This window comes from Bufo bufo, chromosome 4 (genome assembly GCF_905171765.1).
Source record: "Bufo bufo chromosome 4, aBufBuf1.1, whole genome shotgun sequence".
Classification (NCBI taxonomy): domain Eukaryota; kingdom Metazoa; phylum Chordata; class Amphibia; order Anura; family Bufonidae; genus Bufo; species Bufo bufo.
Genome location: NC_053392.1, coordinates 229,206,444 through 229,233,344, shown reverse-complemented (window position 1 = coordinate 229,233,344; position 26,901 = coordinate 229,206,444). Strand labels below are relative to the sequence as shown.

General features: G+C 45.2%; 1 protein-coding gene across 1 annotated transcript in view; it reads right to left on the bottom strand.

Moving 5' to 3' along the window:
- Positions 1 to 8,093, bottom strand: part of LOC120997971 (probable cation-transporting ATPase 13A5) — a 393,800-nt gene extending 385,707 nt beyond the window's left edge. The window contains exon 1 of the mRNA XM_040428358.1: positions 7,981 to 8,093. Coding sequence (XP_040284292.1) covers positions 7,981 to 8,028 — 48 coding nt within the window. The 5' untranslated portion in view covers positions 8,029 to 8,093. The remainder of the gene's footprint in view (positions 1 to 7,980) is intronic.
- Between the last annotated feature and the right edge of the window lie 18,808 nt (positions 8,094 to 26,901).

Sequence of the window (26,901 nt, the reverse complement as noted above, 5' to 3'; positions counted from 1 at the left end):
ACTCAGAATATAGAGCATGCTGCGATTTTCACGCAAAGCACAAGTCATGCGTGAAAATCACCGCTCATGTGAACAGCCCCATAGAAATGAATGGGTCGGGATTCAGTGCGGGTGCAATGTGTTCAACTCGCGCATCGCATCCGCGCGGAATACTTGCCGTGTGAAAGGGGCCTTAGAGGAGCAGCATCTTCTTTGCATGCTGCACCTCTAATTCTCAGTTGTCACGGGGGTGGTGGGTAGAGACTAGCTGGTATCATGTCTGACCATAGTCTACACATGGAGACAATCAATTCTAATCTATGATTGTCTCTCACTCACCCACAATCTTTTTTTCTCTAATAAAACATATTACCTTTCTTATATACAATTGTAATATTCATTTATACAAAGTTCGGGTGGGACAACAGTGACCATTCATGTAGGGCAGCTGCTGGGTCTTTAAAAATGGCGCACATTGCAGACATTTAACCCATCAGATGCATTAGTCAAATTTGACCATGGCATCAGAGTGGTGAAAATGCAGGAGCTGCAGACTCATGATTCGGTAAACGCTTCGCCCAGCTGATCGGGAAGCTTTTACCTTATAGTAATAAGCCAGAGACTGCTAGAGGCTCCGATGCCTATCACTGATATACTCCAATACAAGCCTGCAGGGGGCAGCACTTCATTGGAATATACTGAATGCGGTATTGCTTGTTATAGTCACCTATAATGACTTTAAAAAAGTATGAAAAAAAATTAAAAAGAAATCAAGAAAAAAAAAATCATCAAAAAATAAGCCTCATTGTTGCATCTGAAAACACTAAATATAAAAATGTTGTGAATGGCATAATGGAAAAATAATCAAAATGGCCAATTCAGTTTTTTTCATCGCTTCACTTTCAGAAAAACTAGAAAGTGATCAAAAAGTCATACACACCCCAAAATGGTATTAATAAAAACTACAGATAGTCCCTCAAAAATATAGCTCCGTATATGCAACTATAAAAAAAGTTATGGGGGTGTGAATATGGCGATGAAAAGAAAAAAAATATATTTTTTTCCTTTTTTATTTATTAGTTGTAGTAAAACACACGTAAAAAGATATAAATGTGATATTGTCGTAAATGTACTAACCTAGAGAATGAAGGGCATGGTTCAGAATAGTTCAATTGTATTGCACTGCAATTTAGGGCTTGTTCACATCACCGTTATGGCTTTCCGTTATAACATGGTTATAATAGAAAATAACGGAATCCATAAGATGGAAATCAAAATGGAAACCTTTAGAGGCATTCCGTTTTGATCCGTTGTAATAGAAGTATATGGGCAAGCATAACGGATCCGTTTGGTTTCCGTTATGCTGGACGGAAAACAAAGTTCTATCTACAGAATTCCGTTATTTTCCATTATAACCATGTTATAACGGAAAGCCATAAAGGAATACATAACGGTGATGTGAACAAGACCTTAATTTGACGCCATAAAAAAAAAAAAAACATAAAACTGTGGCAGAATTGTGTCTTTTTTTTTTTTTTTTTTCCAACTCTACCCCATTTGGAATTTATTTCCAACTTCCCACTACATCATATGTAATATTAAATGGTGATATTAAAAATAACAAATTGTCCTGCAAAAAACAACCCCTTATATGGCTATGTTAACAAAAAAATTAAAACGTTATGGCTTCAGGAAAGCAGAGTAAAAATGGAAAATTGCCATGTCAGGAAGGAGTTAGATACACCTCCATTGAAGTAATAAGCTAGAGCCTGTACTAGGCTTCTAGACCAATTACTGGCATATCCCAATGCAGGCCTGCAGGTGGTAGCACTACATTGGAATATACCGATCTTTGTAAGCAGGGATGCCCAACCTGTGATCTTTCAGCTGTTGCAAAACTACAACTTCCATCATGCCTGGGCAGCCTACAGATATCAGGGCATGCTGGGAGTTGTCATTTTTAACAGGTGGAGGGTTGCTGGTTGTAAAGGATAACATTTCATTACTTTATACCAGGGATAAGCAACCTCCAGCACTCCAGCTGTTCTGAAACTACATCTCCAAGAATCCTCCTTTTAGTGCTATGGGAGTTACAAGAACAGCAGAGCAAGTGTGCATGCTAGTAGTTGTAGTTTCACAGTAGCTGGAACGCTGATCCCTGCCTTATACAAATTGCAATCTAATGATTGCATGTTGCTGTCCACTTAGGGGCCTAAAAAAAGTTTTTAAAAATATAACAAAAAATATAAAAATTCTAATCACCCCTCATTCCCCAATTTAAAGTAAAAATAAATCAACAATCAAAAAATTAACAAAATAGGCATTGCCTTGTCTGAAAACACCAGTCCTATGAAAATATGATACAATTTATCCCATATGGTGAATGATGTAATGGGGAAAAAACTATATGGCCAATTTGCAGTTTCACCTCCCCCCCCCCCCCCAAAAAAAAAAGAATAAAAGCAAAGCAACACTTCCTTCACACTCCATAAAGGTATGAATAAAAAATACATATTGTCCCTTTAAATAAAATGAGCTTCCACGTTATGGGGGTCAGAATATGGCAATGAAGAAAATGTTTTTTTTTTCCCCAGTATTAAAACACAAGAAAAACGACATAAATGTGGTACTGTTGCAATCGTACTGACCCAGAGAATCAATGAAAGGGTCCATAAGACAGAAGGACGGATCCGTTCTTCGGCCCATAGACTTGTATTATAATGGAATGCAAAACTAAAGCCTTTAAAAGGCATTCCATTTGGCGTCATCTCGTGAGACCCGAGATTTCACGTGAACGCGCGCATGCGTTCACAGCGGCGCGCAGCTCTGAAGTTAAACTACAGCCTGCAGCGCTGATCATTCGCTTGCAGGCTGTAGAGGTTTTAAAAATCGCATCAGAAAGGTATATTAGACGCTGTTTTGTTAACAGCATCTGATATACCTGCTACCTGGTCCTCTAGTGGTCCCTTTTGCTTGGATCGACCACCAGAGGACACAGGCAGCTCTGTAAGTAGCACCACACTACACTACACCCCCCGACTCCTGTCACTTATTAACCCCTGATCACCCCATATAGACTCCCTGATCACCCCCTGTCATTGATCACCCCCCTGTTAGGCTCCATTCAGACGTCCGTATGTGTTTTGCGGATCCGCAAAACACGGACACCGGCAATGTGCTTTCCGCATTTTGCGGATCCGCACATTGCCAGAACTATATAGAAAATGCCTTTTCTTGTCCGCAATTGCGGACAAGAATAGGACATGTTCTATATTTTTGCGGAACGGAAGTGCGGACCCGGAAGTGCAGATCCGCAATTCCGGATCCGAGCGGGACAAAGTCTGTCCCCATAGAAATGAATGGGTCCGCAATTCTGTTCCGCAAAATGCGTAACAGAATTGCGGACGTGTGAATGGGGCCTAAGGGTCCCTTATCACCGCCAGTTAGTTAGCTACTTGTAGTTAGCGCCCACCGCAGTCGCTGATTAGTGTCATCGCTGTCGCTAATCAGCACTAGTACTATATAGTATTTGTAAGTGATCAAGACTGATCGCAATCAGATCTACACTGCGTGCAGAATTATTAGGCAAATGAGTATTTTGACCACATCATCCTCTTTATGCATGTTGTCTTACTCCAAGCTGTAAAGGCTCGAAAGCCTACTACCAATTAAGCATATTAGGTGATGTGCATCTCTGTAATGAGAAGGGGTGTGGTCTAATGACATCAACACCCTATATCAGGTGTGCATAATTATTAGGCAACTTCCTTTCCTTTGGCAAAATGGGTCAAAAGAAGGACTTGACAGGCTCAGAAAAGTCAAAAATAGTGAGATATCTTGCAGAGGGATGCAGCACTCTTAAAATTGCAAAGCTTCTGAAGCGTGATCATCGAACAATCAAGCTTTCATTCAAAATAGTCAACAGGGTCGCAAGAAGCGTGTGGAAAAACCAAGGCGCAAAATAACTGCCCATGAACTGAGAAAAGTCAAGCGTGCAGCTGCCAAGATGCCACTTGCCACCAGTTTGGCCATATTTCAGAGCTGCAACATCACTGGAGTGCCCAAAAGCACAAGGTGTGCAATACTCAGACATGGCCAAGGTAAGAAAGGCTGAAAGACGACCACCACTGAACAAGACACACAAGCTGAAACGTCAAGACTGGGCCAAGAAATATCTCAAGACTGATTTTTCTAAGGTTTTATGGACTGATGAAATGAGAGTGAGTCTTGATGGGCCAGATGGATGGGCCCGTGGCTGGATTGGTAAAGGGCAGAGAGCTCCAGTCCGACTCAGACGCCAGCAAGGTGGAGGTGGAGTACTGGCTTTGGCTGGTATCATCAAAGATGAGCTTGTGGGGCCTTTTCGGGTTGAGGATGGAGTCAAGCTCAACTCCCAGTCCTACTGCCAGTTTCTGGAAGACACCTTCTTCAAGCAGTGGTACAGGAAGAAGTCTGCATCCTTCAAGAAAAACATGATTTTCATGCAGGACAATGCTCCATCACACGCGTCCAAGTACTCCACAGCGTGGCTGGTAAGAAAGGGTATAAAAGAAGAAAATCTAATGACATGGCCTCCTTGTTCACCTGATCTGAACCCCATTGAGAACCTGTGGTCCATCATCAAATGTGAGATTTACAAGGAGGGAAAACAGTAAACCTCTCTGAACAGTGTCTGGGAGGCTGTGGTTGCTGCTGCACGCAATGTTGAACAGATCAAAACACTGACAGAATCCATGGATGGCAGGCTTTTGAGTGTCCTTGCAAAGAAAGGTGGCTGTATTGGTCACTGATTTGTTTTTGTTTTGTTTTTGAATGTCAGAAATGTATATTTGTGAATGTTGAGATGTTATATTGATTTCACTGGTAAAAATAAATAATTGAAATGGGTATATATTTGTTTTTTGTTAAGTTGCCTAATAATTATGCACAGTAATAGTCACCTGCACACACAGATATCCCCCTAAAATAGCTAAAACTAAAAACTACTTCCAAAAATATTCAGCTTTGATATTAATGAGTTTTTTGGGTTCATTGAGAACATGGTTGTTGTTCAATAATAAAATTAATCCTCAAAAATACAACTTGCCTAATAATTCTGCACTCCCTGTATATCAGTACATTAGGGTCACCTTAGGCTCTACAAAAAACGCAGTATTCGCCCGATCAGGCCTGATCTTGTGCGCACACTTTCGTTCAGTCCGCCCCACCGCAGTGACAGAAATATATATTTTTTATGATCACTGCAAAAACACAGTAAAATCACTGCGGCGCTATAAAGATCACTTTTGAGGGGCATGGCGAGTTCATAGAAGATTTTTTTTTTTTTCGCACAAGTTAGCAGAAATTGATTGATTATTTTTTTTTTTCTTACAAAGTCTCATATTCCACTAACTTGTAACAAAAAATAAAATCTTACATGAACTCACCATACCCCTCACGGAATCCAAATGCGTAAAAATGCCCTGTGAAATCCTAAAGGTACTCATTGGAATTTGGGCCCCTTTGCGCATCTTGGCTGCAAAAAAGTGTCACATGTGGTATCGCCGTACTCAGGAGAAGTAGGGCAATGTGTTTTGGGGTGTATTTTTAGATATACCCATGCTGGGTGAGAGAAATATCTCTGTAAATTGATAACTTTGTATAATTTTTTTTTTAAAGTTGTCATTTACAGAGATTTTTCTCACACACCGTATGGGTATATGTAAAAAGATGCCCCAAAACACATTGCCCTACTTCTCCTGACTACGGCGATACCACATGTGACACTTTTATGCAGTCTAGGTGCGCAAAAGGGGCCCAAATTCCAATGAGTACCTTTTAGGAGGGCATTTTTAGACATTTGGATTCCAGACGTCTTCTCACGCTTTAGGGCCCCTAAAATTCAAGGGCAGTATAAATACCCCACAAGTGACCCCATTTTGGAAAGAAGACAGCCCAAGGTATTCCGTGAGGGGCATGGCGAGTTCATTGAAGATTTTATTTTGGCACAAGTTAGTGGAAATTGATTTTATTTTTTCATATTCCACTAACTTGTGACAAATTTTTTTTTTACATGAACTCACCATACCCCTCACGGAATACCTTGGGGTGTCTTCTTTCCAAAATGTGGTCACTTGTGGGGTATTTATACTGCCCTGGCATTTTAGGGGCCCTAAAGCGTGAGAAGTAGTTTGGAATCCAAATGCGTAAAAATGCCCTGTGAAATCCTAAAGGTACTCATTGGAATTTGTGCACCTAGGCTGCAAAAAAGTGTCACACGTGGTATCGCCGTGCTCAGAAGTAGGGCAATGAGTTTTGGGGTGTATTTTTACATATACCCATACTGTGTGTGAGAAATATCTCTGTAAATCACAACTTTTTAATTTTTTTTTATACAAAGTTGTCAATTTACAGAGATATTTCTCTCACCCAGCATGGGTATATGTACAAATACACCCCAAAACACATTGCCCTACTTCTCCTGAGTACGGCGATACCACATGTGTGACACTTTTTTGCAGCCTAGGTGCGTAAAGGGGCCGAAGGTCCAACGAGTACCTTTAGGCTTTACAGGGTTGCTCACAATTTAGCCCCGCCCAAAATGCCAAAACAGTAAACACACCCCACAAATGACCCCATTTCGGAAAGTAGACACCCCAAGGTATTCACTGAGGGGCATAGTGATTCCGTGGGAGATTTTTTGTTTTTTTTGCCAGAAGTTAGCAGAAATGGAAACTTTATTATTATTATTTTTTAAAATGGGGTCTTTTTTTTTTTTTTTTTTTTTTTACTATCCTGGCATTCTAGATTCTCAAGAAACATGACAGGTGCTCAGAAAGTCAGAGCTGCTTCAAAATGCGGAAATTCACATTTTTGTACCATTGTTTGTAAACGCTATAACTTTTGCGCAAACCAATAAATATACACTTTTTGGATTTTTTTATCAAAGACATGTAGCACAATAAATTCTGAACTTGTATAGAAATGTAATTATATTTGAACAATTTTACCAGAAAAAGTTAAAAATACACTTTTTTTTTTTGAATAAATTGCGGTCTATTTTGATTAATATCAGAAAAACAAAAAATGTCAGCAGCAATCAAATACCACCAAAAGAAAGCTGTATTTGTGAGAAGAAAAGGAGGTAAAATTCATTTGGGTGCCAAGTTGCATGACCGAGCAATAAACCGTTAAAGTTGTGAAGTGCCAATTTGTAAAAAAAAGGGCCTGGTCACTAGGGGGGGGTATAAACCTGTGGTCCTTAAGTGGTTAAAGGCTTCCGTTTTGCATTCTGTCTGGGCATTCTGTTATTTTATCCGTTATAACGAAAAGCCATAACGAAATCCCTAACGCTAGTGTGAACCCACCCGTACAGGTAAGTTTTACTGCATAGTGAACATCGTAAAAACAAAACCCATTAAACTCTGGCAGAATTGTATTTTTTTCCAATTCCACCACATTTGGATTTTTTCCAGCTTCCCACTACATCATATGTATTATTAAATGGTGACAAAAGAAAGTGAAACTTGTTTCACAAAAATAAGCTCTCATATGACTATGTAAACGGAAAAATTTAAGAAGTTATGGCTCTGAGAAGGCAGGGAACAAAAGACGAGAACGCAAAAATTGTAAATTGTCCTGTCAGGAAGGGGCTAAATTTAATGTGCTGTGTACCATATTTTTTAAAGTACAATGCCCTATTTGCAATAAATTATATGGCACTGAAATCCAGACCTACCTTCCTATACTTTAACTTTTGTCAAAAGGACAAGAACCTCATTATAACTAATAATCCCCATATAAATGAATGTGTGGCAAACAGACAATGCTAATAGCAGAAATATAGTAGTTAATTTTAATAACAGGAGCTAAGTAGATAATTCTTGGCACCACATTAATCAAATATGCAATGCAGTCAAATTTTATAAGAAACCATAATAAATTAAGATCATTATAAATACAAACCATAGTCATACAGTTGACAGACCTTCACTGTTATGCATTAGTCCCATCAGTACTCACCATTTCATTCTCTTCTCCTTCATTAAGCACAGCATGATTTCCTGCCATTCCTTTGCGTACCAGTGACACAGTACAAAGCTCAGCATGGGAATGAGGCAAGACTGAATTCCTACTGACCTGCAAACTGATCACTGCTGTAGTTTATATTATGAAAGTACAGCCTCCTCATTTGCCTAAGGACTCTTATTGGACCTAGGATTTTTTTCATTTTTTGTACTGTAAGGAAAATGATGTGTTCTCTCCTTACCTAAGCTTTATTTACAGGGGTATTCCGGTAGGTAAAAACTATCTCCTACCACAAGATACGGGATAACTATAAGATCAATGAGGGTCCAACCACCAATCACAAAAATTAGAGCCTCGTACCCCCTGAAGGCCCCTTGCTGCTCCCCTGAAATGACCGTAACTGCTGGTCGCACATATAAGCGGCTGCTTCATTAATTTCTATGGGAGTTACGGAGATAGCCGAGTACAGCGCTCAGCCGCTACGTCATTTCAGGGGAGAAGTAGGGGACCTGAGGAGGGTACACTTATCTGATAGTTTTTGTGGATAAATGATAACCTTTACCTACTGGAATACCCCTTTAAGGCAAGAATTCCATTAAAACTTCAGGGCCAAATTAATGAGAGGAAAAATTAAATGGAAATAGAAAGAAAAATATTGAATAACCGTGATCAAAAAATTGGATGTACCCCAAACATGGTACATATGTAGTACAGTTAACACACATGCTTAACTAGACATGTTAACTAAACTAATTGTGTTAAGCCGACACCTTCAATTGCTTTTCTGTGGCTTTTGTTTCGGGATATCATGATGAGTTAATAAATTTGAGTTAAAGGGGTTCTCCGGGCTTTTAATATTGACCTATCCTCAGGATAGCTCATCAATATCAGATCGGTGGAGGTCCGATACACGAAACTCCCATGATCAGCAATATGAAGGGAAAGCACGCACAGTACCTACGTGCCGTCTACCTTCTCTCTTCCTGCTCACTGCTGCTATGTGCATGGCAAGCAGGAAGAGGGAAGTGAGACGGCACGTGCGCACTCTGTGCGCCTTCCCTTCATACTAATCGGCGGGGGTTCCGAGTGTTGGACCCCCGCCAATCTGATATTGATGACCTATTCTGAGGATAGGTCATCAATATTACAAGCCTGTAGAAGATTACATACAAGTCCGCTTTAGGCAGTGTGGGAAATATCCCTATAGGCTACGCTCACCCTGCCTACAAGCGGAGTAATTGCCCCGAAAGGGGCAGCCCCACTTCTCGGTGGCTGTGCCCTGTTGTGCTGTCCCTACCTGTCAAGTTCCCAAATAATGGAGACTGCCAGATATTCAATCTGTGATTCCAGAGCTTTATATAAAAAGCCTATGAATGTCCAAGTGAGAGACCTACTGATAATGGTGGTGATCCTATATAGAAGTTAGAGAAGGCTGCAAGCCATTCATCTATGACAGGATTATCCTTTCCAGCGCCACCGTGCACAGTTAACAAGATCCCCTGATGAACCTCTCTATTTTAAAAGGGGAAACGCGTCGGGATGAAAACCTTTTCTCACGAGATAACACTTCTCTAACTTCTATATAGGATCACCACCATTATCAGTAGGTCTCACACTTGGACATTCATAGGCTTTTTATATAAAGCTCTGGAATCACAGATTGAATATCTGGCAGTCTCCATTATTTGGGAACTTGACAGGTAGGGACAGCACAACAGTGTACAGCCACCGTGAAGTGGGGCAGCCACTTTGGGGGCGATTACTCCGCTTGTAGGCAGGGTGAGCGTAGCCTAAAGTGGACTTGTATGTAATCTTTTTGCCCTGTATCCTGAAATGAAAACAATTTGGTCTGACCTGGCTACATAACGACCTAGTGGGATTCGTCAGGAGATACAAAGTTCCAGTGAGACTTGTCTGGAGAAACAAATCAGACACCTGTCCTGTAATCATCATCCTGCAAGGAGGGTCTGTCACATACTCTGGGACCTTTATTCCTGTTGATCCAGACATTACGTTGTCAACAGTAGTGATGGACGAACATCTGCTGGGACGGTTCGCGAACGGGATCAAATGTTCGCGAACCGCAAGTTTGCGGCAGGTCCCATTCATTTTAATAGCAGGCGAACCTGAAAAACCTTCAGCTCATATTTGCAGCCAAGAAATAATTACTAGAAGTGCACAACTAGTCCCACAACATGGACAGTGACATACCAGATGTATTATTCGAATTTGCGATCTCCATTTATTATTTTTTTCAATGCGAAATATAGGCAATATAATTTTCGCGTACGCGCATGCGCAAATGCACTATACAGTACCCAAATGCACTATAAAGAAAGTATATTGGTATATAACACCCCGCTTCAATCAGTTTTTTGGGGGGGCGACTGGTATATCACACCAGTAGAAATTATTTGTTCCAATAACGTTTGTCCCTCTATATACCTGCAGTATCGCAGCAGAACTGCACACAACTGCCGCACAATACAAATGCACTATAATATACTTTCTAACATATAATATACTTTCTAACATTGTACAAGGAAGGCAATCCATTAGAATATACATAAAGATAAAACGTAACCTTTAATAATTTTACTATGAGGGTCCATTCACACGTTCGTAAGTGTTTTGCGGATCCGCAAAACACGAACACCGGCAATGTGCATTCCGCAATTTGTGGACCGCACAACGCCGGCACTATAATAGAAAATGCCTAATCTTGTCTGCAATTGCAGACAAGAATAGAGCATGTTCTATTTTTTTTGAGGAAATGGAAGCACAGATGCGGAAGTGCGGATCCGCAAATGCGGTTCCGGACAGCACATTCCGGCCCCATTGAACATGAATGGGTCTGCACCCGTTCCGCAAAATTGCGGAACGGATGCGGACCCATTTTGCGGACGTGTGAATGAAAAAGATAGCCCTCAAAATGAAAATAAATTAAATTGTTAAAGGGGTTTTGCACTTTGTTTTAACTGATGGTCTATACTCTGGATAGATCATCAGCATCTGATTGGCGGGGGTCCGACACCCAGGACGCCCGCCGATCAGCTGTTTGAGAAGGCAGCGGCGCCACGACTAGTATCAACTAGCGTGGGCGGGGCTAGGCTCCATTCAGGTGAACAAAGCTTAGCCCCGCCCACGCTAGTTGATACTAGTCGTGATGTCACTGGGCCAGCTGTAAACAGCGAGAATGCCACGGCGCTGCTGAAGTGCCGCTGCCTTCTCAAACAGCTGATCTGCGGGGGTCCCGGGTGTCGGACCCCCGCTGATCAGATGCTGATGATCTATCCAGAGGATACATCATCAGTTAAAACAAAGTGCAGAACCCCTTTAAGCAAAAAGCATAGATGTGGTAGGCAATAACAAGTGCTCGGCGGCACCATATTAGAAACCATATGTCCTACCACAATCTGGGGGGTTCCAGTGCACATCCATGAATCCCAGAGGGGAAGCAAAAACCATCTATCCCTGGGCTAGATGATGATGTGGTATTGAAGGACAGGGTGGGCAAAGAACTGTCCCTGATATTGCCCGACAAGGGGGTGCTATTCTGGCCCTGATAGCCTAACCACAGACCACCCGCCCTGATAAGAGCAACCCTGTCCGGAACCTTACCCTATATAAAAATGGCCCTAGTAAGCCTCTACCCCCCTAGGCCCCTGACTTCCAGGTGATCACTATATAGATCTATGTGTTTTTGACTCATTATAAAAGTATAAGTGTATCGCACACCTATACTAGTCTTTAAAAGGACTTTTGTGGCCCTATTAGCTAGCGTTTGGTGTCCCTAACAGCCTGTCCCTGCTTCACACAGCAACCTCTCCTTACACTGGCAAAACACTGAATGTAAAATGGCGGCCAGATCAGGTTTATTTATAAGGTAGGGGGTATGTCCATGTGCTGAAACATCTCAATTGGCTGTCCTGTACCACCTGATGGATGTGTCATGGGTCAAAGTTCTTCATAATGTAAAAGAATATGGCGGGCGCAAATTTCTCCATATGTTCGGCGAATCGCGAACACGAAATGTTCGCCACGAAACGACCGCCGGGCAAACCGCAAGGCCATCTCTAGTCAACAGTACCAAGAGTGGGGGGCGGAGTTAGCGCCGGACTGTGATGGCAGCATAGTTAGGAGCTCTCCGTGCTTGATCCTTTAAAGCATCAGCATACACAAGCTGACAGACGGCAGCATGGTTAAGATCGGAAACCCTAGAGCTGCGGACACCTCTGGTGCCAGCAGGCAGCCGAACAACAACGGTGATATGGACAAATTCCTTAAAAAAGCGGCAGCTACCGTGGCGGCTAGAGAGGGCAAGATGGCGCCGAACCCGCCAAACAAGGTGAGCGAGCAGCTGAAACGTCTGAGGGGGAGCGCGACATATTAGACTCCCATGGCAAGACCGCACTCCCTATAACTCGCCGCTTCCTGAAGCAGTCGTTAAGCAAAGCTATGGAGCCGATTCTAAGCGAGCTCACAGCCATGCGCCACGATATGCACCATATTGGCGACCGAGTAGTCTCTCTAGAAATGCGACAGGCCGCAGTGATTGAATACCAAACAGCAACTGCGTCCTCCCTGCAAAAATGCTGCACGTACCTTAATGACCTCCAAAACGCAGTGGAGGATCACGAAAACAGAGGAGGGTTACAGGGGGATACCAGAGACTGTCGCGGCAGCTGATATTCCTGGAGCTGTAACCGCTATATGCTGTTCCTTACTAGGACCTGACAGCCAGGCGGACATAATCATCGAACGTGCCCATAGGGCGCTCAGACCTAAACCCAAGGGGTCAGAACCGCCTAGAGACGTAATATGCAGGTTTCTAAATTTTCAAGTCAAGTCAGCGGTCCTGGAAGCAGCTAGGAACCAGGAGGAACTTTCGTACGAAGATTCATGCATTTCGATCTATCAGGACCTGGCACCGTCAACGTTGAAGAAACGAAGATCCCTGAAGCCCTTGACGGACTGGCTCAGGCTGAATAAGACCCCTTATAGATGGTCCTTTCCCTTTGGGATCTCGTTCTTCTATGCAGGCCGCCGCCTCAATATTAATACCTTCGCTGACCTGATGGGAGCCTATGATCATTTGCAGATTCCACCGATGGACATTGCGAATTAGGAGCTGTATCAAGACCTTACAGAGCTCCCGGAATTGCCGAAGTCCTCGCCATTCGAGCTTCCACGTACACCGAAGACCCAGAAGTTCAAGCGGAGGAACACGCAACTCACACCGTAGAGTCTGTCCTTATATCGTAACAACATGCTCTAATTGCTCCGTCTTTCCACTAGACTTCCTCTTTACCTATCATTATAACTTTCCTGCTTACTACCCATTCCCTTCCCCCCCCCCCTTAATACAAGCGGTATGTTGAAAAATTATGTTTAACTTCTTCTCACCCTGTCCCCATTTTACCCTTCCCTCCTTCCCCCCCCCCCCCCTCCCTATCTTGGCAGCTTCCTCATTGTCTGTCTTTAAGTCACTCTCTGACTTTTATCCAGTGCTTAAAGGATCACAATAGGGTTGATTAACCATTTCCCCCCTTGTGACCCTTTTGTCCTATATTGTTCAAACCCATTTCAGTGGGTACCGTTACTTGAGATCTTTCAACCACGTTATTTACTGTTTTGTTTATTTTGTTTATTTTGTTATGAAGATACATGATCTCTATGCCCTAAGGATCCATCAGATACAAGAACTCCCTCTGGGGCCCATGCTCACCCGGACTCCACCCAATACTCTCAGCAATAGTGCGTTCTCCTGGGGAAGGAAGGACCCGCAGCAAGGTAACACATTGTACATTAAATATAATGGCTGACCTATCATTTGCGTCCTACAATGTCAAAGGCTTTAATTCTCCCTCTAAACGGAGTCAGGTTTTCTCATTGTTACGCAAATCGGGAGCCAATGTCCTACTTCTCCAGGAGACGCACTTCAAATTTAATCATTAACCCAATCTCTCACATGGCCACTTTTCCCAGTGGTATCACTGTGGTGGTAATTCCTCTGCTTCAGTTGGGGTGAGTATTGGGTTTCAGAGGCGAGTACCCTTTCAATGCACCTCTCACCTGCAGGACCCTGATGGTCGATATTTATTGGTTAAGGGTAGTATCGGACCTCGGATATACACATTCATTAACCTTTATGCACCAAACACTGGCCACTACAGTTGGCTCTGCAAGGTTTTCCCTATCATTAACTCCTTTGCAGAAGGTTTGATCGTAGCGGGAGGGGATTTCAATGCTACTCTAAACCCACAGCTAGACTCCTCAACTTCAAAATCGGCCCTGGCGCTTAAAACCCTACGCTACATTAGAGAGGGTCTCTGGAACCTTCACCTAATAGATGTCTGGCGTACGCTATATCCTACCACAGCCGACTATACTTTCTACTCTACTGTCCATGGTACATACCAACGCCTGGACTACCTATTTGTTTCTAAGCAACACCTCCAATTCTGTCACAACCCTCAAATAGGGTCCATCCATCTCTCTGACCATGCTCCTATCTCCCTATCACTTTCAGCCCCCGCTTCCAAACAGAACAAATTCATGTGGCGCTTAAACGAATCTTTATTAGGGAACCTGAATACCAGAGATAAGATTGCCGAGCTCCTTGAAGAATACTTCACTTTAAATAAGGATCCAGACATCTCAGCCCTATCCTTATGGGATGCCCACAAGCCTTTTATTAGGGGACACTTCATAAGTATGGGAGCTTACCTAAAAAAAGAGAGAAACAAAAGGCTTGATTCTCTGTCAGAGAATACGATCCTTGGAATCCCAACATAAACACTCCTTTTCAGCTCCACAGCTCCAAGAGTTGTCCGGTTGTAGAGCTGAACTGAAGTCCATGTTACAACAATCTACAGCTAAATTATTCCTGAATTCGCAACACAATTTTTTTGCTCATGGAGACAAAACATCTAAATTTATGATGCGCAGGATAAAGAATAGAAGATCGACGAATTATATCCATCAAATAGAATCCCCTCAGGGTTCACCTTTATACTCTTCCAAAGATATAGGTGCCCAATTTCGTGAGTTTTATGAAGCTCTCTATAATTTGCCTCACACGCTTACCCCCGAGAACCAGACATCCATCCTTTCCTCCTTCCTAGATTCACTCTCTATACCAACTATCTCCGAAGATCAGAAACAGAAGCTTGCTTCCCCTTTCACCCTGGGGGAACTAGCGGCTGCCTTAAAACAGACCCCTCCTGGCAAAAGCCCAGGCTCTGATGGCCTTCCAGTCCAATATTATAGAACATACCAACAATGTTTACTCCCCCACCTACTTGCGGTATGTAATTTAACTCTACAAGGGGAAAAACTTTCCAGGGATATGACACAAGCCCATATTACCTTGATCCCTAAAGAAGGGAAAGACCCTAAGCAGTGTGCTAATTACAGACCTATTTCCCTCCTCAATATTGATCTTAAATTACTGGCAAAATTATTGGCTAACCGTCTTTCAGTTCTCCTCCCCTCAGTAGTACACGGGGATCAGGTAGGCTTTGTCAAAGGTAGGGTGTCACGGAACCATGAACCAGACGTACAACAAGGGATAAGTGAAAATAAGAAGGCTTTATTGAAAATAAAGCTGTAAAGCAAAAGTCCAAACGGATGGCGAAACCGAAGCAGAGTCTTTGCGAAGCCAGAGGTCAGGAACCAGAAGGGTAGTCAGACGAAGCCAGGATCAGGAACCAGCAGGGTAGTCAGACGAAGCCAGGATCAGGAACCAGCAGGGTAGTCGGACGAAACCAGGATCAGGAACCAGCAGGGTAGTCGGACGAAACCAGGATCAGGAACCAGAAGCAGCAGCAGTCTAGAAGCATGTGAACACAGGAGGACCAAGCAAGGAACTGAAGCCACAGACCTCCTATATATATGAGCTGGGCATCCAGCTCCTCCCAGTGGGAAGGAGGAGCCGCAGGGTGGGAGGCTACAAGAAACCCAGAAACCAAGATGGCCGCCAGCACATGTCAAACGAAGGAGAACAGCAAGAAGGTAAGACCATGACAGTACCTCCCCCTCAAGGGCCCCTCCTCCGCGGAGTAAAGAACGGTTTCTGAGGGAAGCGTGCGTGGAAGGCTCGGAGCAAGGCAGGAGCATGAACATCTGCGGAGGGAACCCAGGAACGCTCCTCTGGACCATAACCACGCCAATGGACCAAAAACTGCACCCGACCGCGGACCAGGCGTGAGTCCAGGATATTGCTCACCTCATACTCCTCACGATTACCCACTTGGACCGGACGAGGCCGAGGAACCGAGGAAGTGAAACGATTACACACCAGTGGCTTCAACAGGGAGACATGAAACACGTTGGAGATCCGCATGCCAGGAGGAAGCGCAAGGGCATAGGCTACCGGGTTTACCCTGCGAAGCACTCGGAAGGGACCAACAAAGCGAGGCGCCAGCTTGGGAGTGGGCACTCGAAGGTTGAGGTTGCGGGTGGACAACCATACACGGTCTCCGACCTGGTAGGAAGGAGCAGGCGCTCGTCTGCGATCAGCCTGGAGTCTCTGGCGCTGCGCAGAGACCTCAAGGGACTTCTGGATCAGTACCCAAGAAGCACGTAGGACGGAAAGGTGATCCTCCACAGCCGGAATATCCTGGGGAGAGAATACCTCCGGTAACACGGCAGGTTGGAACCCATAATTGGCCATGAAGGGAGACGTCCCAGAGGAAGAGTTCACCGCCGTGTTCCTGGCAAACTCAGCCCAAGGCAGGAGGTCAACCCAATTGTCTTGGTGATCGGAGACATAGCAACGAAGGAATTGCTCCAAGGCCTGATTGGATCGTTCTGCGGCCCCATTGGACTGAGGGTGGTAGGCCGAGGAGAAGGAGAGATGAATCCCCAACTGGGAGCAAAAGGCGCGCCAGAACCTGGACACAAACTGACTCCCCCGATCCGACACAATCTCCTTGGGCAAACCGTGCAACCGGAAGACCTCCCTGGCAAAAATCGTGGCCAACTCTTGTGCAGAGGGTAACTTCTTGAGAGGAACACAGTGGCACATTTTGGAAAACCGATCCACAATCATGAGAATGACCGTATGGCCTCGGGATGCAGGGAGGTCCACAATGAAATCCATCCCCAGGTGTGACCATGGGCGCTCCCCGGTGGCTATGGGTTGCAGAAGGCCCAACGGAAGGTGCCGAGGGGACTTACTCTGGGCACAAACGGAGCATGCCGCTACATATGCGGCGATGTCGGAACGTAGGGAAGGCCACCAGAACAGACGTGAAACAGCCCAGGACAGCTGATTCTTTCCAGGATGCCCCGCGGTCTTGGAGTTATGGTAGGTTCGCAACAACCGAGTGCGCAACTCCTCAGGCACAAAACATCTGCCGTTGGGTCTCCCAGAGGGAGCACCAGATTGAGCCGCCAAAATCTGCTCACCCAGGGGAGAGGTCAGGCTGGTGCGAATGGCGGCCAAGATCTGATTCGGAGGTATGACCGAAGTCGGAATCGACTCCTCCCTGGACAGCTCGGAGTACTGCCGTGATAAGGCATCCGCCCTGATGTTCTTGGAACCGGGTAGGTAGGAGACCACGTAATTAAAACGTGACAAGAACAGAGCCCATCTGGCCTGACGTGGTGTCAATCTCTTGGCCTCAGAAAGGTAGGTCAGATTCTTGTGGTCCGTCAGGATGAGGACCGGAACCACCGAACCCTCGAGCAAGTGCCTCCATTCTTTAAGGGCCTGCACGATGGCCAATAACTCCCTGTCACCAATCTGATAGTTGCACTCCGCGGAAGACAGTTTCCGGGAGTAAAACCCACAAGGAAGCAGAGGACCCTCTGGTGTTCTACGCTGAGACAGAAGGGCGCCTACTCCCGTCTCAGACGCGTCCACCTCGAGGACAAAGGGCAACCCAGGGTTGGGATGCGACAGAATCGGAGCCGACACAAAGGCGGACTTTAGAGCCTCAAAAGCTCGGATGGCCTCGAGCGGCCAGACCTGGGAATTACTGCCCTTCCTGGTCAGATCCGTGAGAGGCTTGGCTAGCATGGAAAAGTCCCTGATGAACTTCCGATAATAATTGGCGAAGCCCAAAAAGCGCTGCAGGGAACGAAGACCACTGGGCTGGGGCCACTGTAAGACAGCCGAAACCTTCTCAGGATCCATGGAGAACCCCTCAGCGGAAATGATGTAACCTAAGAAGGTTACCTGGGATCGGTGAAATTCGCATTTCTCAAGCTTACCGAACAGCTTGTTCTCTCGTAACCGTTGCAACACTCGTCTGACATCCAGAATGTGGGCCTCCATGGATTCAGAATATACCAAGATGTCATCCAAATAGACCACCACACACTGCTGCAACAGGTCACGGAAAACATCGTTGATGAATTCCTGAAAGACTGCGGGCGCATTGCACAACCCAAAGGGCATAACCAAGGATTCATAATGACCGGTCCTGGTGTTAAACGCGGTCTTCCACTCATCGCCCGCCTTGATCCTTACCAGGTTATATGCCGCCCTCAGGTCGAGTTTGGTAAAGACCGTGGCCCCTTTAAGGCGATCGAACAGCTCGGAAATCAAGGGTATCGGGTAAGCGTTCTTGATCGTGATGCGATTGAGACCCCTGTAATCGATGCAAGGCCTCAACTCACCGCCCTTCTTTTTCACAAAGAAAAATCCAGCCCCTGCCGGGGACGAGGATTTGCGAATGTGTCCGCGTGAAAGCGCCTCCCTCACGTACTCCTCCATGGCCTCATTCTCCGCTACCGACAGTGGATAGACTTTGCCACGAGGAGGAACGGCACCAGATTGTAACTCTATGGCACAATCGTATGGGCGGTGCGGAGGTAGGGCAACCGCGCACACCTTATCGAATACATCCCGGTACTCCTCGTATTCAGGAGGCAACAGAGAGTCCGAGGAAGTACACAGCAACTTGACAGACCCATGGATGCAACTAGCCCCACACTGCGGTGACCACGAGAGGATCTCGGCCGATCTCCAATCGAAAGTCGGATTATGCTTCCGGAGCCAGGGGTACCCCAAGACCACCGAGTAGTGTGGAGACGAAATAACCTGGAGGCAGACCGACTCTTTGTGAACGGCACCAATGGCTATCCCCACTGGAAGGGTCTCATGAGTCACGTGTGGCGGCAGAAGGGGTCTGCCGTCTATCGCCTCAAGAGCCAGTGGGGAACCTCGAGCCTGCAGAGGAATGGAATTGGCGGCAGCGAACACATTATCAATGAACAAACCACCAGCACCAGAGTCCACCAACGCCTGGGTCGTCACCGAGCCCCCGACCCAGGAGAGGACAACAGTGATCAGTGGTTTGTCAACACGGGAAACCGGGGACGAGGAGACTCCACCCAAGATCTGCCCCCGACAGGATCTCAGGTGCGAGCGTTTCCCGGACGGTTCGGACATGCCAACCGAAAATGCCCACCGAGACCACAGTACATGCATCGGCCCTCGCGTCTCCGGAGTACCCTCTCCCCCTCGGACAGGCGAGCAAACCCCAGCTGCATGGGTTCACCCCCAGACAAGTCATCCCCAGGAGGCGTGGGAGGAGAGGGAGGCACGGGTGGGACAGCAAACGTGGCCGTCAATCTGTTAGAAAACCTCCGCAAGCTCTCCTTAAAGGAAGGTCTCTCCCTGAGTCTGGTGTCAATCAAAATCAGGAAAGAAATAAGAGACTCGAGCTCCACTGGTAGGTCCTTAGCTGCAACCTCATCCTTCAAGGCATCCGAGAGACCATGAGAGAAAGCAGCGACCAGAGCCTCATTATTCCAGCCCACCTCTGCTGCCAGGGTACGAAACTCAATGGCGTATTCAGCTACGGATCGTGAACCCTGTCTGATGGACATAAGGAGCTTCGCAGCAGAGGCAGCACGAGCCGGCACATCGAATACCTTCCGAAGAGAAGCAACAAAACCGGAAAACTCGGCAACCACCGGATTGTTGTTCTCCCATAAAGGGCTGGCCCAGGCCAAGGCCTTGTCCGAGAGCAGCGAGATCAAGAAGCCCACCTTTGATCTCTCAGTGGGAAAGGCATGTGGCAGCAACTCGAAATAAATGCCCACCTGGTTAAGGAAACCTCGGCACTGAGTTGGCTCTCCCCCAAAGCGCTGTGGAAGAGGGGCAGAACCGGTCATACCCCGAAACACCGCAGGTGCAACAACAGGTGTCGGGGTAGACTCTGGCGCAACAACCGGAGCGGCAGTAGGAGCGGGCCCAGGTGCGACAACCGACCCATCGGCAACGGGAGCGAAATGAGCCGTGCGTTCAAGCAGGGTTTGCAACGCCACAGCGAACCGACCCAACAGGTGATCCTGCTGATCAAGTCTGGCAACCAGCGTGGGTAGCGAGGATGGCCCTGTACCGTCAGAATTCATGGCTTGGTCCTAATGTCACGGAACCATGAACCAGACGTACAACAAGGGATAAGTGAAAATAAGAAGGCTTTATTGAAAATAAAGCTGTAAAGCAAAAGTCCAAACGGATGGCGAAACCGAAGCAGAGTCTTTGCGAAGCCAGAGGTCAGGAACCAGAAGGGTAGTCAGACGAAGCCAGGATCAGGAACCAGCAGGGTAGTCAGACGAAGCCAGGATCAGGAACCAGCAGGGTAGTCGGACGAAACCAGGATCAGGAACCAGCAGGGTAGTCGGACGAAACCAGGATCAGGAACCAGAAGCAGCAGCAGTCTAGAAGCATGTGAACACAGGAGGACCAAGCAAGGAACTGAAGCCACAGACCTCCTATATATATGAGCTGGGCATCCAGCTCCTCCCAGTGGGAAGGAGGAGCCGCAGGGTGGGAGGCTACAAGAAACCCAGAAACCAAGATGGCCGCCAGCACATGTCAAACGAAGGAGAACAGCAAGAAGGTAAGACCATGACATAGGGAAGGTAGAGATAATACGGCCAGAGAATTAAATATAGTGCAATTCTCTACTAACCGATCTAGACCTCTCCTCCTGCTGAGCACGGATGCAGAAAAAGCGTTCGACAGAATTAGCTGGTCTTTCCTGCGACGCATCTTATACCGATTTGGCCTACCTGATCCATTTGTGCAAGCCACTTTTGCAATGTATGCCCAGGCTTCGGCCTCTGTCTTGATCAATGGCGACTTATCAGACCCCTTTATCATTCAGAACGGTACTAGGCAAGGGTGCCCCCTATCCCCTTTGCTCTTCATACTGTCTCTGGAACCACTTCTCCTAAAATTGAGAGCGGACACAGGAATCCGAGGAGTGGTACTGGGAGGTACGGATCATAAGATTGCCGCCTTTGCGGACGACATCATGATTATGACATCAAACCCTAAGGACTCACTATCTGCAATCCAAAAACATTTAGATACATATAGCTCCTTTTCCAACTTTAAAATTAATAAGCAAAAATCACTGGTAATCTGTATAGGGATCCCCCAATCAACTCAAAGAAGCTTGAAAAGAGACTCCCCCTTCAACTGGTCCTCCCCCTACATAACATATTTAGGGATCAAAATTAGTCCTAACACCTCGGAACTATTTTTACTTAATTATACCCCATTATTAAAAGACATCTCCCATAGCATAGGTAAACTGGATATTCCAACCATCTCTTGGTTTGGCCGAAAGAATCTGCTTATGTCTTTGATACTTCCCCGGCTTACTTATTTACAACAGGTACTGCCCATTCCAGTCCCCAAAACCTACTATAACTCTCTAAAGAAACTATTCCGATCGTTTATTTGGGGAGGGAAGAAACCCAGACTGTCTTATGAACTTTTATCGCGTCCCAAGTGTTCTGGGGGCATTGCCCTACCAGTCCCAGAGTTGTATGGAAAGGCAGTCTTATTGTCCAGAACAATAGACTGGCTTAGACCTGGTAACACAAAACCCTGGGTTGCGATAGAGCAAGAGCTAATAAATAAACCCTTTAGATCCCTTTTGTTGGCCAACAAAAGCACATGTAATTTACCCTCCTCACCATACCCTGTTATTCAAGCCACTCTGAATGCGTGGAAATGGTTTCAATCCTCACACTGCTCAATACCCTTCCCTTCTCCTCTTCTTTCAATTAGTGATATCCTGGGAACGGCATTGCCCGCAGTAACTGATTGTACTCCAAAGGAATTGAGGGACTCCTCTACCCCAATCCTCTCATTTTTTGATCCTAATGGTTCTATGCTCCAGCTTAAAGAGTTCCAAAAAATCTTCAATGCCGATTGCCTACACATCTCCTCCACGTCATATCTACACGCCTTCATCTCTCAGCACATGTCAATAAGCGACCTTCTTCGCCCTTTGCTATGGTCTGAGGTCCTTGTCTCAAACCCTATCCCCCCAAGAAAGCTAATTTCACAACTTTTATAAAAGACTAAATAATCCTTCGATCCCTACTAAACCAGCGTTTATCCGCCACTGGGAAAAGGATTTGGAACAGGAATTCTCCTTCTCCACCTTGCCGAATTTAATGTCATCCCCGCACTATTTATCTAGATGTGTTCGCATACAGGAAAACGGGTATAAGATCCTAACCAGATGGTACAAAACACCAGATATTACAGCTCTGTACTCGGCAACAGCTTCTGATATATGTTGGAGGTGCTGTATAGATAGAGGAACTTTTCTCCACATTTGGTGGGATTGCCCAATCATCAAGACCTGGTGGAAAGAAATTTTTTAGATTAGTATTCTAATATGCAAGACTAAGATACAAATATCCATGAGCAAAGCCCTTCTTAACCTCGATGTAGATAAGGCAGTTCATCCTATGCCTTTTCTTTTCAAACAGCTTCTGATAGCAGCCCGATTATTAATCCCTAAATATTGGCTGTCCACCTCACTCCCCCCCATAGAGCAGTGGAAACTAAAGGTCGACCAAATCTTCAGTTTTGAAGAACTCTCCTCATGGGAAGCTAGAAATCACCCAAAATTCCAACGCCAATGGCATCTATGGCAAAAGTTTAGACACCCGAGTTACACATAGTGACCGATCTCCCGTCTTTTAATTATAATTGACTCCTATCTTGGTCTGTTTCTCTGAAACAGAAATTAGACCCTTTGCTAACTCTTCATAATGTCTTCCTTTGGTATATTTCATTGTGTTTATACCATATTTGTTGCTGGTTTTGCTGACACAGTAAATTCCCGAATGGTGTAATATAACTGTATAAGTAATAGAAACATGGAATAATGTTCTTTTGCTGTATCTGATGTGAAACATATTTTGATATCTTTGTACATGCAACACGCCTTGCTAGACGTGTCAGTATCTATATATGTACCTTGTTACGTTATATAAAATAAAAAAAATTAAATAAAAAAAACAGTACCGTGAGTAACCACATGGTGGTGATATACCTACATTTTAATCTGATTTGATTATACTATAGTATAAGATATAATAAATGTTATATTTTAAGGGGAATTTTTTTGCTCAGTGATTTGGTTCTTGATAACCACCACCGGTAGCCTTACTTTGTCAGTGATTTGCATGTACTAAATCACACACAGCAGTTGTTTGACTGGTGCATCACCCCATGGGTTGCCAGTGCCATCGTGGATTAGAGGGACCTGGGAAGGCAGAGTTTCCCTTGGAACCGTGTTAGGCCTTTCTCATTTGCAGTTCCCCCTTTTTACGTCCCTTCCCTCCTTCCCCGCCTGGTCCTGTAAGGTCTTAAGAACTTCCAGGGAGACAGGAGGAGTTATTTTAGTGACCCGAGCTATGTCCACTAAGGCAGGGGTCTGCCTGGGCAATTTGGCAGCGAATGTTGCCACCTTATCTGCTTTGGCTTTTCCCTTTGCCTCCTTTGAGTCTGTTTTACAGTAACCTTTGTTTTTATCACCGCCACACATGTTGGCAACATGAGGGCTTCAATAAGAGACCTCACTGTTTCCCCATTTTGATGGGTTTACCTGAAACGGTCAGGACGTCTCTGGCTTTCAAATGGGCCCATAGTCATGGGCTATACCTTGAATCAGCGTAAATGTTGGCTGCTTTTTTTCCTCTGCACATCTTCAAGCCATCTCCAGAGCCCTTAGCTCTGCTTCTTGGGCAGACATGTGTGGTGGTAAGGACTTTTACTTTTTTAGTGTCATGTTTAATCACCACTGCCCAACCTGTGTAGTACCTGCCATCCTGGCCATACCTCGATCCATCCACAAAGAGCACATGATTTGGATTATCTAATGATTGATTTACCACATCCTGCTGTCTCTCGTGACATCATGTGCAAACAGTCATGAGCCTCTTTCTCTGAATCTGGAAAAAAAAGTTTTTTAAATGCCCTAACTCTTCCCTCACCCCTTGCTCCAGAGGCAACAGGGTGGCTGGATTCAAAGTATTACACCTTTGGGCAGTAACATTGTTAGGCAACAAAATTAAACACTGCATTCTCAAATGGCCGGCAACAAAAAGATTTTTGGGTTGTACTTTCATGAGGATCAAGTACTGTTACTTTTGTGGTTCAGGACTATCTCAGAGCTTTGGTTGTACTACAGCTCTGATGCTGAAAGGGGCACATCTGGCCACGGGGTCAAGTCTGGCTGAATAATATGCCACATGGCATTGTTGCTGGCCGTGCAGTTGGGTGAGGAAAGCTGAGGCATGGCCATTTACTTCTATACAATACAATCTAAATGTTATAATCAAATAGGCCCAGGACGGGGGAAAACAAAATTGCCAGATTTAGGGCACAATTGGCATCTACCACCTCATCTATAAAGTGGAAGGGACTAACAATCATAAGGATGCTGCATCAAACTTGCTTATCCATGGTCTGCAATAAGTAACACGCCCAAAAATGTCCTCAGTGCATTCATGTTTCTGGGCAAAGGGGTGTCCTCCACAGCCTTCTTACGTTCAGGTGGTGAAATGAAGGCAACAATAATGCAGCAAAACTGAAGGTTTTTTTTATTTTTATTTACCTTGCAGCCATGATCGGCTAAAAAAGGACAGGAGTGTCATGGCTGTGTGAGATTGTGGAACAGCTCTGCCTGTATAATGTTTATGCCTAAATTGTATTGGAACTGTCATTTGGCATTCCGGGCACTAGAAGCCACTGTTTTGCAGCTACAGTCAGCACACTCTGGGATTTGGATATGCAAAGCAGATGATGACTCATGCAGGCTGCTTCTGAGAAAACCAGGAAGTCTGAGCTGATCTGACATGGTGGAAGGATTGTGTTGTGAGAGACTGAATCCGATTCCATCCTGGCTTGCAGATGTCCGGCAGTGAATGGACACTCAGAGGAAGGAGAGTAGCTGTCGTCACCTTACTGGATCCAGCTTTTTGTAAGAGAGATTGTCCCAGGAATGCTATTTTCAGTGTGTGGACAGAAGCCTTATTACCAAGCAAGGCTGCATGGTTGCTGAGAGGTTGGTGGCCATCCCGGGTAAGCGGCATCCTCGGGCCCAGAACGGATTCAGGTCAGTACACCTGGTTACCGATTGTACTATACTGTGTGGCGCCTAAAGTAACAGACTAGCCTAGGCCTTGTATTAGCTAGATAGTTAGGGTCTTATATTTGTTAGGCCTCACTGTACTGGACTGCAGCGCAGTAATTGACTTGCAGGCTCTGCTGCGTCTGCCACCGGTTAGGTGTGTCCTCTGTAGCGGCATAGCGTGACTTGTAGGCTCTGCTGTGTGCGCCAACGGGCTAGGCTTGTCCCTCGGACAGGGACGGTGACTGTGGGTCTGGGGTATTACTTATTCTGTTCATACTTGTGTTATTACTATTTCCTAAGTAAAGTTTCTGTTCTTGCATATAAAGCTGGTGTCAATGTCGCTTTCCTTGTCTGTGACTTCGCTGTATCCTGGGGAGCCCACCCCTGTACACGGCTTACAGCTGCAGTAAATAAACTGGGCGAGTTCTGGGCTCCCTGCAGCAGTACCACCCAGGTATCCTCTTTACCCTCATGTGTGAAGGCAAACAACTACCAACTGTCTGAATGTAGTGGTACTGAAAAAAAAAAAATTGTCAAATTAATCACAGTGGAGTGGGTAGGGGTAGTGGGAACCTGAGCCAACAAGTTGTGTGTACTGGGCAGAATGGGGCTGTTACAAACTGTGGCTTTATTGACAGCACGTACCCATCTGGTACTGGGTGGGTTTGCCCTTCTTACTTTTCATTTTAACAGGGTACAAAAGAGTGTTAGAAGGGGATACAATCTCTTTGATAACCCCTTTTTTCAAAAAGTCTTGGACTGTTTAATATATGGCATCTTAGAAACATAGGCCTGCAAGCCTACAAACTGCTTTTAATGTTTGCAAATAAAGGACTGAAAGTGCAAGCACTTCATGAAAAGTGAATAGTAATTTTTCCTCACCTATACAGGGAGTGCAGAATTATTAGGCAAGTTGTATTTTTGAGGATTAATTTTATTATTGAACAACAACCATGTTCTCAATGAACCCAAAAAACTCATTAATATCAAAGCTGAATATTTTTGGAAGTAGTTTTTAGTTTGTTTTTAGTTTTAGCTATTTTAGGGGGATATCTGTGTGTGCAGGTGACTATTACTGTGCATAATTATTAGGCAACTTAACAAAAAACAAATATATACCCATTTCAATTATTTATTTTTACCAGTGAAACCAATATAACATCTCAACATTCACAAATATACATTTCTGACATTCAAAAACAAAACAAAAACAAATCAGTGACCAATATAGCCACCTTTCTTTGTAAGGACACTAAAAACCCTGCCATCCATGGATTCTGTCAGTGTTTTGATCTGTTCACCATCAACATTGCGTGCAGCAGCAACCACAGCCTCCCAGACACTGTTCAGAGAGGTGTACTGTTTTCCCTCCTTGTAAATCTCACATTTGATGATGGACCACAGGTTCTCAATGGGGTTCAGATCAGGTGAACAAGGAGGCCATGTCATTAGATTTTCTTCTTTTATACCCTTTCTTGCCAGCAACGCTGTGGAGTACTTGGAC